Raw genomic sequence first — 16,384 nt, forward strand, 5'->3', positions numbered from 1 at the left:
TGAGTGTTGCAGAGCTGGAAAATACAAATTGATCACAGATATGTTCCATAGTATTCAAGCTTAAAAAAATATGCTGTCATCATGGGAACGTCAAGAGTCCAATGGCGATCCCGGCCATTTTCTCAGGTTGGCATGTGTGGTCAGGGACTCTGATTTCTTAGAGATGGACTGTTATGTTGAAATCTCCAGTTGTTTTCTTATGAAAGAATTTGAAGACAGATTTCAACATCTGAGTCACCTAAAAATGGATTTCGAGCTATTTGCTACAGCCTTTAGCATAAATATTTATGATATTCCCAAAGATGTCCAACTGGAACTAATAAACTTGAAATGTGGCACTGAGTTCGCTGATAGTTACAGGAACAGATGTAGTAACATTTCGTGTTGCAGTTCCGTATGGGCTATTCCATCTCAAATCGACCGAAATATAGAGAAAATTGACCTTGCAATTTTTAAATACAATGAAACTTTTTCTGTCCGTAGACAACTGTGATACAATGCTTTGTACAAAGTTTGAGGCTTCAGAACATCATAGTGTTTAAATTTAAAATATTTTAATTTATCGTATTTTCATAATATTTGCAATTTTAAACTGTTGTAGCTCCGAAACCCTTTCACCCAATGATCAAAATCATGGTTTATTTTGATGCTGATAAATTAAAGTTTATATTGACATGTAAACAGTTTTTCTAACCTTTAATGGAAATGGAGAAATTTAGATTTTTCTTCATTAAGATGCCTTTGATCACGAAAAAATATTTTTAAAATATATGGTTAGATTCCCCAATGAAAGTACAAATATACACATATTTTTTACTGGTGCACCGTTGATAAGAATGTATTGAAAATATCAAATAAAGAAAATAAATAGTACGCGCGTGAACCAGCTGACTGTGAGGCGGGAGCTATCGGAGGCGAGCAAGGCCAGGAGACAAACATGTGAAGTTTCGTCTAGTAGCGCATACCTGGGCTAGCTTTATCACAAGTAAAATGATGCCTAACGCTCGCTTATCATCAGCTCTCGGCCAGTGCGTGCGGTACTGCGCCATTCAAGTCTAGGCGTGTGAAAATAATTCATTTAATATCCTCGAAACTTATTGCCGAGCCATTAAGCAAACAATGCTGAATCCCTCTTAATAATGCAAGGTTTTTTCTCAATATTTTTTTACATTTTTACAAATGGGCAAAAAGCCTAAAAGCAAGTAAAATCAGATTATCTGTCTCTCTGTGTACAATAAAAATAAGGATTACTTCTTATCATAACCTACCAAATGTCAGCTTCAAAATGAGCTCTCGTTCAATATTCTGCAGTAAATGGTTCCAGAGTTCTGAGCACTGAAAGAGGCTTGTTTTTATAAAATACGCTAAATTTGTCGCTCAATAGTATAAAAACCGTTTGACTTCTGATAGTATATTTTTGAAAATGCACTCTCCTCAGCACCTTGTATAAATAGGGAAAAAATTAAGAGTGTTAAAAAAATGCGAGGTTTTTTACTGATCGATTTCATATGGAATAGCCCGTATATACCTGTTATAATATTTATACATCTTTTATTAGTAAGGCTGTAAATTCATTGTTCACTTTTACTGATATTACTAAACACATGAAGACTAAAATGACTTTTTCTAAAAAGAAATAGTATAAAGTAGGTTTGTGAGTGTAAAAAATAATATAATTGGTTTACATCTTTTTCTTCTGTAAATACTTAAACGCAAATGTGACCTTTTTTATTCATTTTATATAGGTCCCTCACATCTACTGTTTTCCCATAATCACTATTCAAAAAACGAAAACAATGAATCCACCGCATATTGAAGATGAAGAAATAATACCAAATTCAAAATGTTAAAATTTTTAAGATCAATCACAACCCATTCATAGCTTCACTATGATGAACTGGAGTGTGTTTGAACAGAAAATCTAGGAATACAAGAAAACTCCAGAAAGAAAATGTGTATAATATAAGAACTCTCACAATATCCTTATCAATAAAAACCATTATACTTATTTGGAAATGTACACTTAAGTTTGGTTCAAACGTACTTGCTTCATTCACAAATTACTTGTGAAAGTTGTTTCACTTTAAACGTCTAACAATCACTGATGTCTAATCATTTCTTTGATTTAGACTGTCGAAGAGAAAATCCTTCGCCAGTGAATGCTTTAAATTCTTCAACAGGTTCTTTGTTCTGAAAATGAGACAAGAGGAAAACAATTAAGATGAATTAAATTCTGTAACAAGAATTCGTATCAATTCATTTATAACTGATGGATATGTATCATGCATCAGATTTATTCTCAATTAAACAAGAACCTCACAATGGTCATTGTGTAAGAGACACTGTCACTATTGTAGTTATTCATGCTATATTTCTGCAGTACCTGGGAAAAGTGACATCAGTCAGTTTCCACAAACCTTTTTTGATAATTTGACAACTTACATTGGTTTTGAGCCGTGCCCACGACCACGGCCGTTCACCTAGTACGTCTCTTCATCTGTCAGAGCGCTCTCAGACGTCACAGTATAGATAGCGCTATCAATCCTTTCATTTGTTCTTTCCAAATAACCCTATTGGCCGGTTCATTAAGTCTCACGAGGATAGAGGGGGAGAGAGTTTACCTATTTTAATGGAGATACACGGAGCGGGACTTGGGTTCCGGTACGCGGCAGATACACTTAACAAGACTTAGGCTCTCGTACGCGGGAGATATTCGGAAACAGTTGGCTCAGATTCAAGCTCTCGTACGCGGCAGAAACATTTTACAAGACTTAGGATTTGCTACGCGGCAGATATAGACAACGTGACTCTGGCTTTGTGTGTGCTGGAGATAGGTCAGTGGAGTAGTTAAATTGCGTCGTGTGTGTTTGGGATTTTAGTGGATCGTAGTTTGAAACATCGCTTGCTAGTGATACGTCTTGGGGGCAAGTTTTAGTATTTGCATCGAGTAACATATTTGTGAGATATATATGTGTTTGAGGTAAATTGTATTTGGGAATTATGTAATGAGATTTGATTTGAAACGTGAGTTCATGTTCCGAGATGGTTAGTGTGATAGAGCAGAGGTTACGGTCTCACATATTGTTTTAGTGTTTTCCCTGCTCCATTTGATTATTGGTTTCCTTCGCCGCTATTTTGTTATCATATGCGTCGAGTTTGTTGCTATTTAAACGATCCTTGAGATTGGTATTATCGTCCGTTACTTATTACGTGCATCTGTCTCCATCCCTCTCTCTCTCCGTTGGTGTTCATTTTGTAAAGTGCAGAGATTTGTGTTAGTGCAATTTGCACAGTTTATGTGACCAATATGTGCAGTGGGTAATGTATAGTGATCAGTCATGTAATGCCTTATGGTGGGTAGAGTTTGTCTCTTATTGAGTGTACATGTATTTATAGTTTGGTTAGTCAGACTGAGTGGTATCTATGGTCGAATGGATCATGTATTAAGTTAATGTGCTGGCTGGGTGTTGTGTTCAGATTCATACTCAGATAGTTAATATATATATATTTAGAGAGTGGTTCATGAACATATGGCTAATAGGTTAGTCACTGATTGTCGAGAGACGGCCATATTAGATTGTTTTATCACTTATAAGTGTGTTGGCCTCAGCCTTGTGATACTTACATGATTTACATATCCTGGGGATATCATTTCAGATTAGTTTGTCGTATTTTCACTCACCTATTTCATATTTATTGCTATTTCATTTTCCATTTATGTACATTGTTAGTTATTGTTGTTAATTATATTTGTTTTACAAATTCACACTATTCATTTCTAAAAGTCTTCCACTGCGCACACCCAATCCTTCCAATGTGCCGTCCACCTGGCGAAAGCAGCCAATATAAGAAAGATAAAGAGGAGGAGTGGATGATCGTACCACCGCCACCTTACAGTTTATCTTGATTTGATTTTTTTTCTGTATGAATTACTGTAATGGGAGAAATACTTTTGTCTCTTTTTCCAAGCGAGCAGATGTTCCGTAAGTTGTCAATAAATTATAAAAAAAAAAGTTGTGGAAACTGACTTATGTCATTTTTCCCAGACACTGCAGATTTCTCATAGACAATTCATATTAATTCTCATTTTAAAAATGCACAGAGTGAATCTCCTGACAAACAACGGGGTTTTCTGCATATTATGCATGCAGTGCAAAGATTTGTTAAATTTTTATGTAACAGCATCTTTCATGTTGTATGTAATGTCCTTCTAATTTTATCCAATTTAAATTTAATGTTAAAATGCCTAACCAGTTTCTTCGTTTTAATTTGTAACTATAGTCGCGACGCTGTTATTCCCGGCGTGACTCCTCCTCTTTGCTTACGTCATAGGAAGTGAAGGCTCTATAAAATCTAGGTAGGTAGTATCGTTCGCCATTTTTGTTCTTTCGTTGCCGAGCTACCATACGAGGAATCTATTTGCCACACCGTTAAACATTATCATGTCGTAGCTCCTATGATAATAAATCAAACGCACTGTAATTCAGCAAATAATTAAGCGGCAAATAACGTCTTCGTGTGCTTTCTGCAAACGCCAACGAAAGAGCCAAAATGGCAGGCGATTATATTAAGTATTTATCGAGCCTTAAGAAATGAATAACGTCTTCCTCAGCAAATCACAAGACGCATACGTTTAAATGTAGCCAACCTGCAACGCAAATGGCTGCCGGAAATTAGAGCGACGGGACTATAGTTTTTGGGAAACTTTAAGTAATCAGATACAGTAAAATCCCTCGTATCCGGCACCCAAATAACCGGCAATACCAAAACAACGGCACTTTTGGCTAGGCCAGAAAAAAATAGTCATTCATGTGAAAGGGAAGAGTCGGACGAAGATGTGAGTGGTTTTTGTGCATCGCACATGCTGCATATTGTGTTTACTTTTTCCATTGTTCACACGTGAAAACACAGACACCACTAATAAGACCAGAACAAGGTGATTACTTATTATGGGTTTTAAGGAACCCGGAGGTTCATTGCCGCCCTCACATAAGCCCTCCATCGATCCCTATCCAGAGCAAGATTAATCCAGTCCCTTGCATCATATCCCACCTCCCTCAAATCCATTTTAATATTATCCTCCCATCTACATCTCAGCAGTTCTTTTTCCCTCCAGCCTTCCAACTAACACTTTATATGCATTTCTGGATTCGCCCATACGTGCTACATGCCCTGCCCACCTCAAACGTCTGGATTTAATCTTTCTAATTATGTCAGGTGAAGAATACAATGCGTGTAGTTTTACGTTGTGTAACTTTCTCCATTCTCCTGTAACTTCATCCCTCTTAGCCCCAAATATTTTCCTAAGTACCTTATTCTCAAACCCCTTAACCTCTGTTCCTCTCTCAAAGTGAGAGTCCAAGTTTCACAACCATACAGACCAAATTGATTACAAAAAATAAATACACGGAAAAACAATATCAAAAAATTAGTATTTCTAAATCGTTTGTGACAATTAAGCATTAAATTCCACTATATAAAGGCTGCAACTATGTTTCTGTATGACAGCAGATCATGGATATTCATATCAAATTTAGAAATGAATTTTCTAAGATCAAAAGTCTGCACAAAATGAGTTTATAAGAAAAAATAACAACATTAGAATAGAATAAAAAATACTCAACTATAAATAACATTAATGTCACAGCAACTGGATACAATAAAGGAAACAAGGTCTAAACTAACATGATTATGAACTCGCCTCAAAAGTGCAGCAGATTTCAAAGCCACATATTTCATTCCTGTATATATTTCTTTTAAGTGATCAATAAATGTACCAGAAATGGTTCTGGTAAGCATCTAGGTATAATTAACTTCTTACGTTCAATGTATGAGTTTTAAATTATATGGGAAATCTATTCTTAAATGCATATACTTACCTCTTTGGATGGTGGTCGAGAATTTCTTATAAACCTCAAAGTTCCAATGCTGTAGTTGTAATCTGGAACTCCTCGTTGATACGGCACTTTCACAGTTGTTTTGTTATTTGCTGGAGCTTCTTTCTTTTTCTTTCCATCTAACCTGAAAAACACAGATTATACTATTTACAATAACAGTAGTTTGTAGACTAAAAAAGCAACAAAACACATATTAGTGCACTTAGATTATATACTGATATATGAGTAGCTATTGTAATGTAGGCAATCTTTTTAATATTAGGTTTATTTTATGTTTGTAGTTGGCAACATGGCAGTATCTCCAATTATTATGCATAGTCTGGGGATGTGGGCAATGTATTGGAAACAGCTGGTAGCTTGTCCAGTATGTGTCATGTGGTAACCTTATCACTCTTTCATATTTTAGCAGTGATCTTTTATGTATCTCCTCTTTTATGAGATAGTTCTTTGTTATTATTTGTACTGAATGCTGTAGCAGAAATTTAAGCAGCTATTAACAAATTCTTTTGTGCGAGATCGTGTGTATTTGCTTGTTTTCCGCACAGAACCAATACGCGGTAAGTGTGAAATACCACATTCAGTATTCCCAACGTAACACACATAACAATTTCCCTCTTCTTACCGCTTAAGCGCGACATTCATTTTACTGCTTTAGGCTTTTAACATATTATTTTTAGAGACGTTTAACATAGTAATAATTATAAATTGGAAATTTACCACTGCAATTTCACTAAATTGCACTGTTAATTATTGTTTTTAAATATTTGCAAAAATTAAGTAAACTCTACAACTCCACTAAAGTTACTGCATTTGTAATGGAAGTAACATTAACGAAACCGTGAAAAAATCAACAAGATTCCAGACTCATCATAGACTGGGGGAAAAAAAGACAGACGTATATCACGGCCTGCTGCAGTATAGTAAACACAGAAATCATTTTATAGGAACAATGTTGAAGATAGATATTTTGGTTTTCCGAAGTTGCCGTCATTAAACAGAAACCAACATGGAGATTTCATTGCAACTAATTAGAAATTCGTCTTTCAGGTATGTAATAAACGATCTTCGCACAAAATAATGTACGATACACGAGCGGTATGTTTGTTTTCATGTTCTCGGAAATTAAAAAAGCTCAACTACGTTTTGCTTTTTCAATCTTTTCCTCGAACATGAAAACATCAACATACCGCTCTTGTAACGTATATTACTACTGTTTGACGTAGTTACTTTTAATTTTAAACACATGAAGTTTATTTTTGTTATAGTGTATTTTAATTTATTTCTTTAATTGTGAAAAATTGATACATGATTGGGGAAAAGTACATTCATATTCCAATTCAGCATAGTCAATGAGGGATAATGATCTAGACTATATATTAAACTAAAAACTGCAGGCAAAAGTTAGAATTTGTATCCCACTGTTATCAATCACTATCAATTAGTAGAGGTCAGGTAATCTTGAACGCCAATGTATATTTAAATGTTAAGATGTTAAAGTGACTGCTAGGCTGCAATGTATAATTTACCAATAAATAAACATAAAACAATACTATTACAGAAGATAACAAAAGTAATCCTTCTGGCAAATTTTCCTTCAAAATACTTGGAAAAAGAACCCGGAAGGTACATGTATAATACAATTAAAACGTACCTGTTTCCTTCTCCTCGGAATGCAACGAAGCCCGTAGGCTCCGGCATTAGCTCAGCTGGATCTACAGCCATTTCTTCCTCTGATCTTTTAACTCGTTCCGGCTCCTTGTACCCAACTGGGGGAGCAAACTCAACCTGTTATAACAATGAAACCCACTGTCATCTTTCATTACTGATGGTTCTGGACACAAAACCACATTTTCAACAATACTACATCGACTACAAGGTTACCACGTGTTGGTGGAATTGGTAATAGTAGGCCTAGGTTTGTTTGAGCATGGTTCAGAATTGATTCTGAACTGTCTGCACGTGTGCAGTAGCTTAATGTAGGTTCCAACAAGACTAGAACTGATTCCAGTTCTCTGGTCCAACATGCTTTAGAACTCGTTTGAAACAAGTGAAATTGGTTCTCAATTGGAGCAGGAAATTCTGAACTGTTGACACATGCAAAGATGGTTTAATCTGAAGTTATGGTTAAAATGCTTCGAGATTACGCAGGTTAAAATAAAAAAATAGTCCATCATGAGTGATTTGGAAAGTGATAAAGACATATTTTACGAAGAATTATGTTCGGAAAAATGAATATAATTTTAATATGAGAAGAAACTCCAAAGGTCTTGAAAGAAGAGTTGAAGAAAAGTTCCAACAACGTAAAATCCCAAAGTAGTTCTGACACCGTACACAAGTGGTGCATGTGTAGGAAGAAGTTTGGTATTAGTTCGGAACACATTCTGAATCCATAGGCATTTTACATAATCATTTATATAATGTTTAATCTTTTAAACTTTCTAAATTGCATATTGCACTATGATTGCTACCTACTGTACTGATTTTTCTCTCTATTCCATATATGCATTTTTTAAATCTGGTCATCTGTTATGACAGGCGGATTTTATTATCATTACTTTTAGAAGTTCACAATTCTTAAAAGTTATAAATTTATCCTCCATACAAGGTTTTCGCTTATTACCCATATAGAAGAATTTTATAACATTATGAAAAATTATACAAATACACAGAATTCCTATGTTAATGGAGCAACTTTTAGTTACTTACATTCATATCACATTCTATAATACTGACAGCATTGCCAGGCTTCGTTTCCAGAACACAGAGTTCATATATCCTTTGGTTATACTTGATGGCAATTACGTCTCCAGTTGTGAGACATGCAAAGCTGCGCAGGCCATTTTCTAGAACAGCTTTGGGATTTGTGATGTCTAGGAAATCTATTGACTGTGGCTGGAAACGCGAGAAAGTTGCGACTGGAAGAGAGACACTCTCGATCTGCAGAAAATCTCCCTCTTCAAGAAGTAAATTATGCATCATCTGTAACAATTCATCTAATTAATTTCAGTTCAGCAAAACATCATTAACTTTAAAATAAATTATTTCATTCCAAAAATAATTCTACTTTGGAATATGTATTATATGTCTTTCTCAGGTTAAATTTTACCATACCTGGTTAACATGTTTCGGCCTGCTATTGGCCTTCTTCAGAACTGGTTGTTGCTGGTCTTGGCGCCTTTTGTTTTGTTTCCTGTGGGGTGTATTTGTGTAGTGTAATGTGGAGTCAAGGAGTGTGTGTGTTCTGAAATTGAGTTGTGTGTTGAGAATTTCATTTGGATGTGTTTTTGTGTGTCTGTATATTTCGTATTGTTCTAGTATGTTTAGTTTCTGGCTTTTTGGTAATAATAATAATAATAATAATAATAATAATAATAATAATAATATTAATAATGATTTATTTAACCTGGCAGAGTTAAGACCATACGGCCTTCTCTAACACTCAACCAGGAGTAAAACTGCGTTACAAAAAAGACTACAAATTTACAAAGCGTGGTGCCGACCACACCACCTCATTCTAGTAACAAGATCATGGAAAGCATGGCACTCTACCTCCATGCCCCCCCCCAAGTGCCTTCATGGCATGTTACGGGGATACCTTTACCTTTTTTACCTTTTACGCTACAATCTTACACACAAAACTGAATAAGATAATAATAATAAAATGTAAATAACAAGTAAGTAGAAATCAGACATAATATATAACATACAGAAAGAAAGGAAAAAGCATAATAAAATGTGAACAGCAGGTCAAAATACATGAGACATACAAAGTATAAAAATAAGTATTGATAGTAGTACTAATAATAATAATAATAATAATGATAATGATAATGATAATGATAATAATAATAATAATAACAATAATAACAATAATAATGATAATGATAATGATAATGATAATGATAATAATAATAATAATAATAATAATAACAATAATAACAATAATAACACAATAATAATAATAATAATAATAATAATAATAATAGGATGCGTAGAATTACATGTTTGTTTTGATGTCTCTGTAGGTATGGTTAGCATTTGTGATGTGTTCTGCATATGTGGAGGTGTTTTGTAATTTTGTTATGACTGTGATGTGTTCTTTGTAACGTGTTTGAAATGATCTGCCTGTCTGTCCTATGTAGAATTGTTGCAGGTGTTACATTTGAGTTTGTATTTGTTTGTGTTGTTTGTGTGTTAAGATGTTTTTGTAGAGTATCATTTGTTCTGTATGCAATGTTATAATTTAATTTCTTGAATGAGATTGCAATCTTGTGTGTTTTTGTTTTCGTATGTTAGTGTGATATATTTTTTGTGATCTTATGTTTGTGTTGTATTCCTATGTTTTTTGTGATCATGTTTTGTCTTTCGTATTACGTTGTCTATTATGTTATTTATTTATTTATTTATTTTAGTAGGTTATTTTACGATGCTTTATCAACAGCTTAGGTTATTTAGCGTCTGAATGAGATGAAGGTGATAATGCCGGTGAAATGAATCTGGGGTCCATCACCGAAAGTTACCCAGCATTTGCTCATATTGGGTTGAGAGGAAAAACCCCGGAAAAAACCTCAACCAGATAACTTGCCCTGACAGGGAATCGAACCCGGGCCACTAGGTTTCGCGGCCAGACTCGCTAACTGTTACTTCACAGGTGTGGACTCTATTATGTTGTGTTGGGGTTGTATCCGTTTTCTTGTGTTATGTATTTGATTGTGTTTAGCTCTTCTTTGTAATCATGTTGGTTCATTGGTATGTTGAGTAGTCTGTGTACCATTGTTCGGAATGCAGCTACAGAGACGTCAACACAGACATGAAAATTCTACACATCCAACCAAAAAGCCAGAAACTAGACACACTAGAACAATACGAAATATACACAAAAACATATCCAAATGAAAGTCTCAACACACAACTCAATTTCAGAACACACACACTCTTTGAATCTACATTACACTACACAAACACACCCCCACAGAAAACAAAACAAAAGGCGCCAAGACCAGCAACAACCAGTTCTGAAGAAGGCCAATAGCAGGTCGAAACATGTTAACCAGTTACGGTAAAATTTAACACGAGAAAGACATACAGTATAATACATATTCCGAAATTATATACAGTAGAACTTGGTTATAACGACATCCAAGAGACCTTGAAAATTATGTTGTTATAAACGAGTGTCGTAGTAACCGAGATTCATATTATCAGTCTAGTGAGGTGGAAAATGAAAAATAATAAACACAATTAGGCTTATTTTAGATTTATGTATTCACTTTTAAGCATACCATGAACACAATAAAATATATGTACAATTATAAATACAATATTCTGTATTAAAACAGTTTGTTCATTACTCACAGAACTTATTTACTGAGGAGTGAAGTAATCAGTCATTTTATTCTGTTATCTCCTACTTGCCCGATATACACTTTCTAAATTACATTCTATGTTCATTATTTCAGTTGCAATTTCACTCCTCCTTCTCCCAGCTTCATAATCCCTCCTCTAGCTTCATAGAAATGTTCACAATTCTAACAGCTTCTAAAGTGTCACTCACTTCTTTTAGTGGCCATACTGCGTTAAAATGCGTGTAGGCTACTTAGTGAAAACTTCCTGTCGAAACTGACCGCATGCAGGTACCATTAATACCGCATGAATTCAGGCAGGTTACAATGGGATGGGGAATCTGCCTGCATTCCAGAGGTCAATGACAGAAGGGAACAGTAAAGAATTTGCCAGATTGCAGCAAAATATTTCTTAAAATACTTTGGTTCTTAGAAAATTGTATTCCAAACTGAGGTTGAAAATGACGTTTTATGCGAGGTAGACGCATATACGTTTGTCGTATTAAGCAAGGTAGAAAAGCATATGTATTATGGGGAATTAGTTGGGACCACAGAATATTTGACGTTATAGGCGAGGTGTCGCACAAAACGAGGTCGCTATAACCAAGTTCTACTGTAGTGTTAAAAGTTGTGTAATCAAGATGTATAATGTTACTTCTACATACCCAGTAAGGAAGGTACACTTTGCCCTCGTCGGCTACAAATTCCAACACTCCACAATGTGTTATGCGGTTTGTTCTCTTGTTGGTCAACTTGAATAGCATGGGGTAAACTATGTTGAGACGAGTCAGTTGGTCCAAAGCTGAAGGAGGCATTATAACTGAAAACAGTGGTACAATTTTTATGATAGGCCTATATAAAAACACATTTCTATTTCAAAGAAATACTTCAAAATGCAATTCAAATGAAAACTACACAGTGATGGATTTAATTTTGTTAGTTTCTATTAGTTGTCAGATAAGCAAATGGCTCAGTTGTTAGATACAATTCATGCATTCTATCAGAGGTTAGATTAGGTCAGGGCTGATCAGCTTAGGTGCAGTTAATTCCTATTTTTAAAATCCGTATTCATCATGTTATGTCACTGCAGCATTAAAATCACGAGATAAATTAGTGTTCTCCAACAGTAACCGACATTTCTCTTTAAAGCTGTTTGTACACGATCAAATTTTCGTCAAATTCAATGCTACACAAGACTTTGAAGACTTGCCAATGCTTTACAAGTTTTATTATCAAATCACTTACAATACTTTAAGAGTCTTTGATTATCTTGAAAATAAGGCCGTGTCTCAAAGCTCAAGTACAAACTACACACTAGTGACTACCAACTAGGGACTTATAAACTACACACTAGGGGGCTTTGGAAATGTATGCTTGAAAAATGGCCTTCTTCACAGTCTATTTTTTCTAAAAACCATAACATCACGGTGTAGCACTGAATTAAGAAGGCAGTGTCCCAATGCATTTTCATTACGAGTTATGTGGAAAAGATAAGGGTTTAATATATCACAATAATGTGTAAAACATTGTACAGAAGGTACTAACAATGTCAGTGTTTCAAGTTAACGTGTTATTCTCCATTATGTTTACATTATTTCACTTCCAAAGCATCTTCAGATTTCATAACCCCAATTGCTGATAAAGTATCCATGTTTGTTTAGTGGTCAAGTCAACAATCGAGCAAGCATTTTGGTTTACTAGCTACTACGGTCTTGATTGCTATGCACTATGTAGCTTTGGATCATAACTTCTGATGTCACATCCGGCTATTTAGTCAACAATCTAGTTCACTTCAGCTGAAAATGTAGCTTTGAGACACGGTTCTAAATAAGAATATGCATTAATCGATCAAAGACCTTACAAATATGCACTAATCGATCATAGATTTGACAATTCTTTGAAGGAATTGACAAATGGGACTCGAAAATATTAGGCGCCAAGAACCACAAAAAACATGGTGTCCTGGCCAAGAGAAGTTGTTAGTGAGGTAATTCAATTACAGTGAATTCAACCCATGCCTTTATGCAATGGGTCCTGTGGAATACCTACCACAATAAAATGATGAAAAATGATATATGACATTAGCAACGCTTCACTTTTAACTAGCCTACATTTCACTAATTCAGATGTTGTATGCAGATGTGGAATGTTATTAAGAAAACCGTGTGAGAAATGAAGCAATATGTTAAATAATAAATTACTGAACTAATTATTGTAAATTAATAAATGAAAAACTTTCATTGAAAACTAAAAGAAAAATGCAACCAAATTCAGAGCTAAATTGGCACCCTTGGACATAAATAGGCTATTAATAATTTAGTGTATAAATAAATTAATTAGTGTAGCTTACATATAGTGTTTCTAATAGGCTATTAAAAATCCAGACTGTTGAAATTTAGTGCGATTATGGAATCTCGTAAGGTTCTTAGGAAAATATTTGGGGCTAAGAGGGATGAAGTTACAGGAGAATGGAGAAAGTTACACAACGCAGAGCTGCACGCATTGTATTCTTCACCTGACATAATTATGAACATTAAATCCAGACGTTTGAGATGGGCAGGGCATGTAGCATGTATGGATGAATCCAGAAATGCATATAGAGAGTTAGCTGGGAGGCCAGAGGGAAAAAGACTGTTCAGGAGGCCGAGACGTAGATGGGAGGATAATATTAAAATGGATTTGAGGGAGGTGGGATATGATGATAGAGACTGGGTTAATCTTTTACAGGATAGGGACCGATGACGGGCTTATGTGAGGGCGGCAATGAACCTCTGAGTTCCTTAAAGACCATAAGTAAGTAAGTTAAGGAATCTCATCACCATTAACTATACCATTTCTACTTAAACATAGCTAGGCTATTTGGAGAAATTAGCACTGGGGTACCAATAGTTGTGGTGATTTTTGAAGTGCAAATGGTTAAATTTGTAAGGGATTTTGGGTCTATATGACTATAGGATATCGGTAATGTGTTTATGAGAATATATGTTGGCTAGATTGGAGAATGGGGTGATGTCATGTGGTCGACGTATGTGAGAAGGTTAGTGGGTTAGTTGAGGTGATATCTCAGTGACATGAGGTCGACGTATGTAAGAAGGTTAGTGGGTTAGTTGAGGTGATATCTCAGTGAGTTTTATTTACTCGTCGTGTTGGTTTACGTCGGCTGTGTTGTGACGTCAGAATCGTTTGTCAAACTTGACGAGAATTAAGCGATATCCTATAATAAAAGAATCCCGGGATTTTTTTGTGGAGTTGGATTTGAAAAGTTCAGGATTTTACAGGGAAATATTTGAAGAAAAGGAAATTATTCGGAAATGTAGTAAATTACGCCTGAGAAGTGCATGGTAATGGAAGTGCAAACATTGTGGTTTCTAGTGAAGGAGAGGATTGTAATGATATAATTTGTTTCTATGTCCATCATTACGCTAGCCAGCACTGATGTCATCACTAGGCAAAAATCACCAGGCTTTGAAAATCTTGCACAAATTTATATATGCAAGGCATAATAAAAACCTAACCTAACCCAATCTGTCACAGATTCGTATATGCAAGGCATAGTATGAGTGTACACCAGCGTAAAACTTTTGTAATGTTTTTGTTGTTTTCTAATGCCAGGTGTTTGACAATAAAGTCATTTGACTTTTGTAATGTGGGAGATTGCCTCCAGTCTTAGGATTTTTACCAAAATGAATTATTATTCAACAGATAATTATTTCACCAAAATTATATTGGTATGACAGATAAGACAGTTGAAGGTGCATAAGCGGAGTGAAAAAGGGAACTACCTCAGCGCTAGTTTAACCTCTTTTCTAATTGTATGCTTTCTTTTAAGTTAGAATATGTAGGCCTATGTGAACAGTAGATAATGGGTAGTGCACTTATAGAAACATTTCAAATTATTAAGTACTGTGTTCTAGAACTAATTTTGTTATCCTAATAGGGTAATTATGTAGTAAGCATTAACCTGGCATCTTTCCGCAGTTGAAATCCAGGGCACATACTGGTACATTACAAAATATTAAAAAAATTAAATGTTCAATGTTTTCTTATGATTGACATATTATATTGTCAGTCTCTTTACACTCTAACGGGGAAAGTATATTCCATGGACCTCTATTGCGGGAAATTGGCAGCTTGGCTGATGATTAATTACTACATAATTATTACGCTTTATCGTACTGAAGTGAGGTTATTTAAATTTCTTTCCACCAATTACGCTCTCATCTTGCATGCCGGTATCAAGTCCGTAATCATCGAAAGGGCTCTCTTGGTAATTATAGAGGTGCTACTTAGACAGTCCTCATCCAGCCTTTGTCCCTGTTGACGTGAAATCCACCCTGTTATTATAGCCATTTTGCCGATTACTGCCGTAGACCATGGCAACAGCATACAAGAGCACCCAATGCACAATTTTTTTTAATAAATGCAAAATTTTTTATGTATAACATATTATATTACATGTAAACATTCAACTTACTCTTTCCACCTCGTTCGACATCATGACGTTCATTTCCAGGAAGCATCGACACCGAATAACATTTGTATTGTGTATTAAATGGACGTGGAATATCGGGGAACATATTAAATCCGAACTGAAAATTTAAAAAGTGAGGTTATTTAACTTCATGGTGATTTGACATATTCACACAGTAATGCAATAACTTAACAGATTATATATTAATAAAGATCACATACCATTTTGGAAATTGTTATTATCGGACAATTAAATAAACGCCAGTATATAATTTACGGTATGAATTGTGTATATAAAGGAAAATTACAATTTTACTAAACTCATTACCATGTCACAAGTCTAACGAACTGTGAATAAAGTTCCGTACAGTGTCGCCAACTGACACAGGGTTTATTCCGCTAGACCAGTGTCAAAATAATGTCAGATTTCCGCCAGATTTAAAGTTCTTTTTTTACTCGATTATTTAACGACGCTGTATTAACTACTGGGTTATTTAGCTTTGATAGAATATTTTGTGATAGCGAGGATTCACCATAGATTACCTGATATTCGCCTTACTTCCCCCACATGTCAAGGCACATAACAATAGTATGTTCAAGAAATCTGTTAAAAATATATTACTGACACACATGCCAATGTGCACAAAGGAATATTTAAATATAAAGTTTTAAATC

General features: G+C 34.9%; 1 protein-coding gene across 1 annotated transcript; it reads right to left on the reverse strand.

Annotated features, from left to right (window-relative positions):
• Positions 1-1,939: 1,939 nt before the first annotated feature.
• Positions 1,940-16,078, reverse strand: Ufd1 (ubiquitin fusion-degradation 1-like). The gene is made up of 7 exons (XM_069842864.1): positions 15,932-16,078; positions 15,714-15,828; positions 11,905-12,059; positions 8,604-8,876; positions 7,549-7,682; positions 5,880-6,021; positions 1,940-2,190 (listed from the first exon to the last, which is right to left on the reverse strand). Exons 1-7 carry the CDS (start codon positions 15,932-15,934, stop codon positions 2,113-2,115), a joined length of 900 nt encoding a protein of 299 aa, XP_069698965.1. The 5' UTR covers positions 15,935-16,078; the 3' UTR covers positions 1,940-2,112.
• Between the last annotated feature and the right edge of the window lie 306 nt (positions 16,079-16,384).

Source organism: Periplaneta americana, chromosome 13 (genome assembly GCF_040183065.1).
Source record: "Periplaneta americana isolate PAMFEO1 chromosome 13, P.americana_PAMFEO1_priV1, whole genome shotgun sequence".
Classification (NCBI taxonomy): domain Eukaryota; kingdom Metazoa; phylum Arthropoda; class Insecta; order Blattodea; family Blattidae; genus Periplaneta; species Periplaneta americana.

Bases quoted from the DNA above. Each gene is read 5' to 3' on its own strand.
- Ufd1 (XM_069842864.1), bottom strand. The intron at 8,877-11,904 runs GTATGTAGAAGT...GAATTGTTACAG, and splicing joins AAGTGTACCTTCCTTACTGG to ATGATGCATAATTTACTTCT. The intron at 2,191-5,879 runs GTAAGTATATGC...TCTCATTTTCAG, and splicing joins CTCGACCACCATCCAAAGAG to AACAAAGAACCTGTTGAAGA.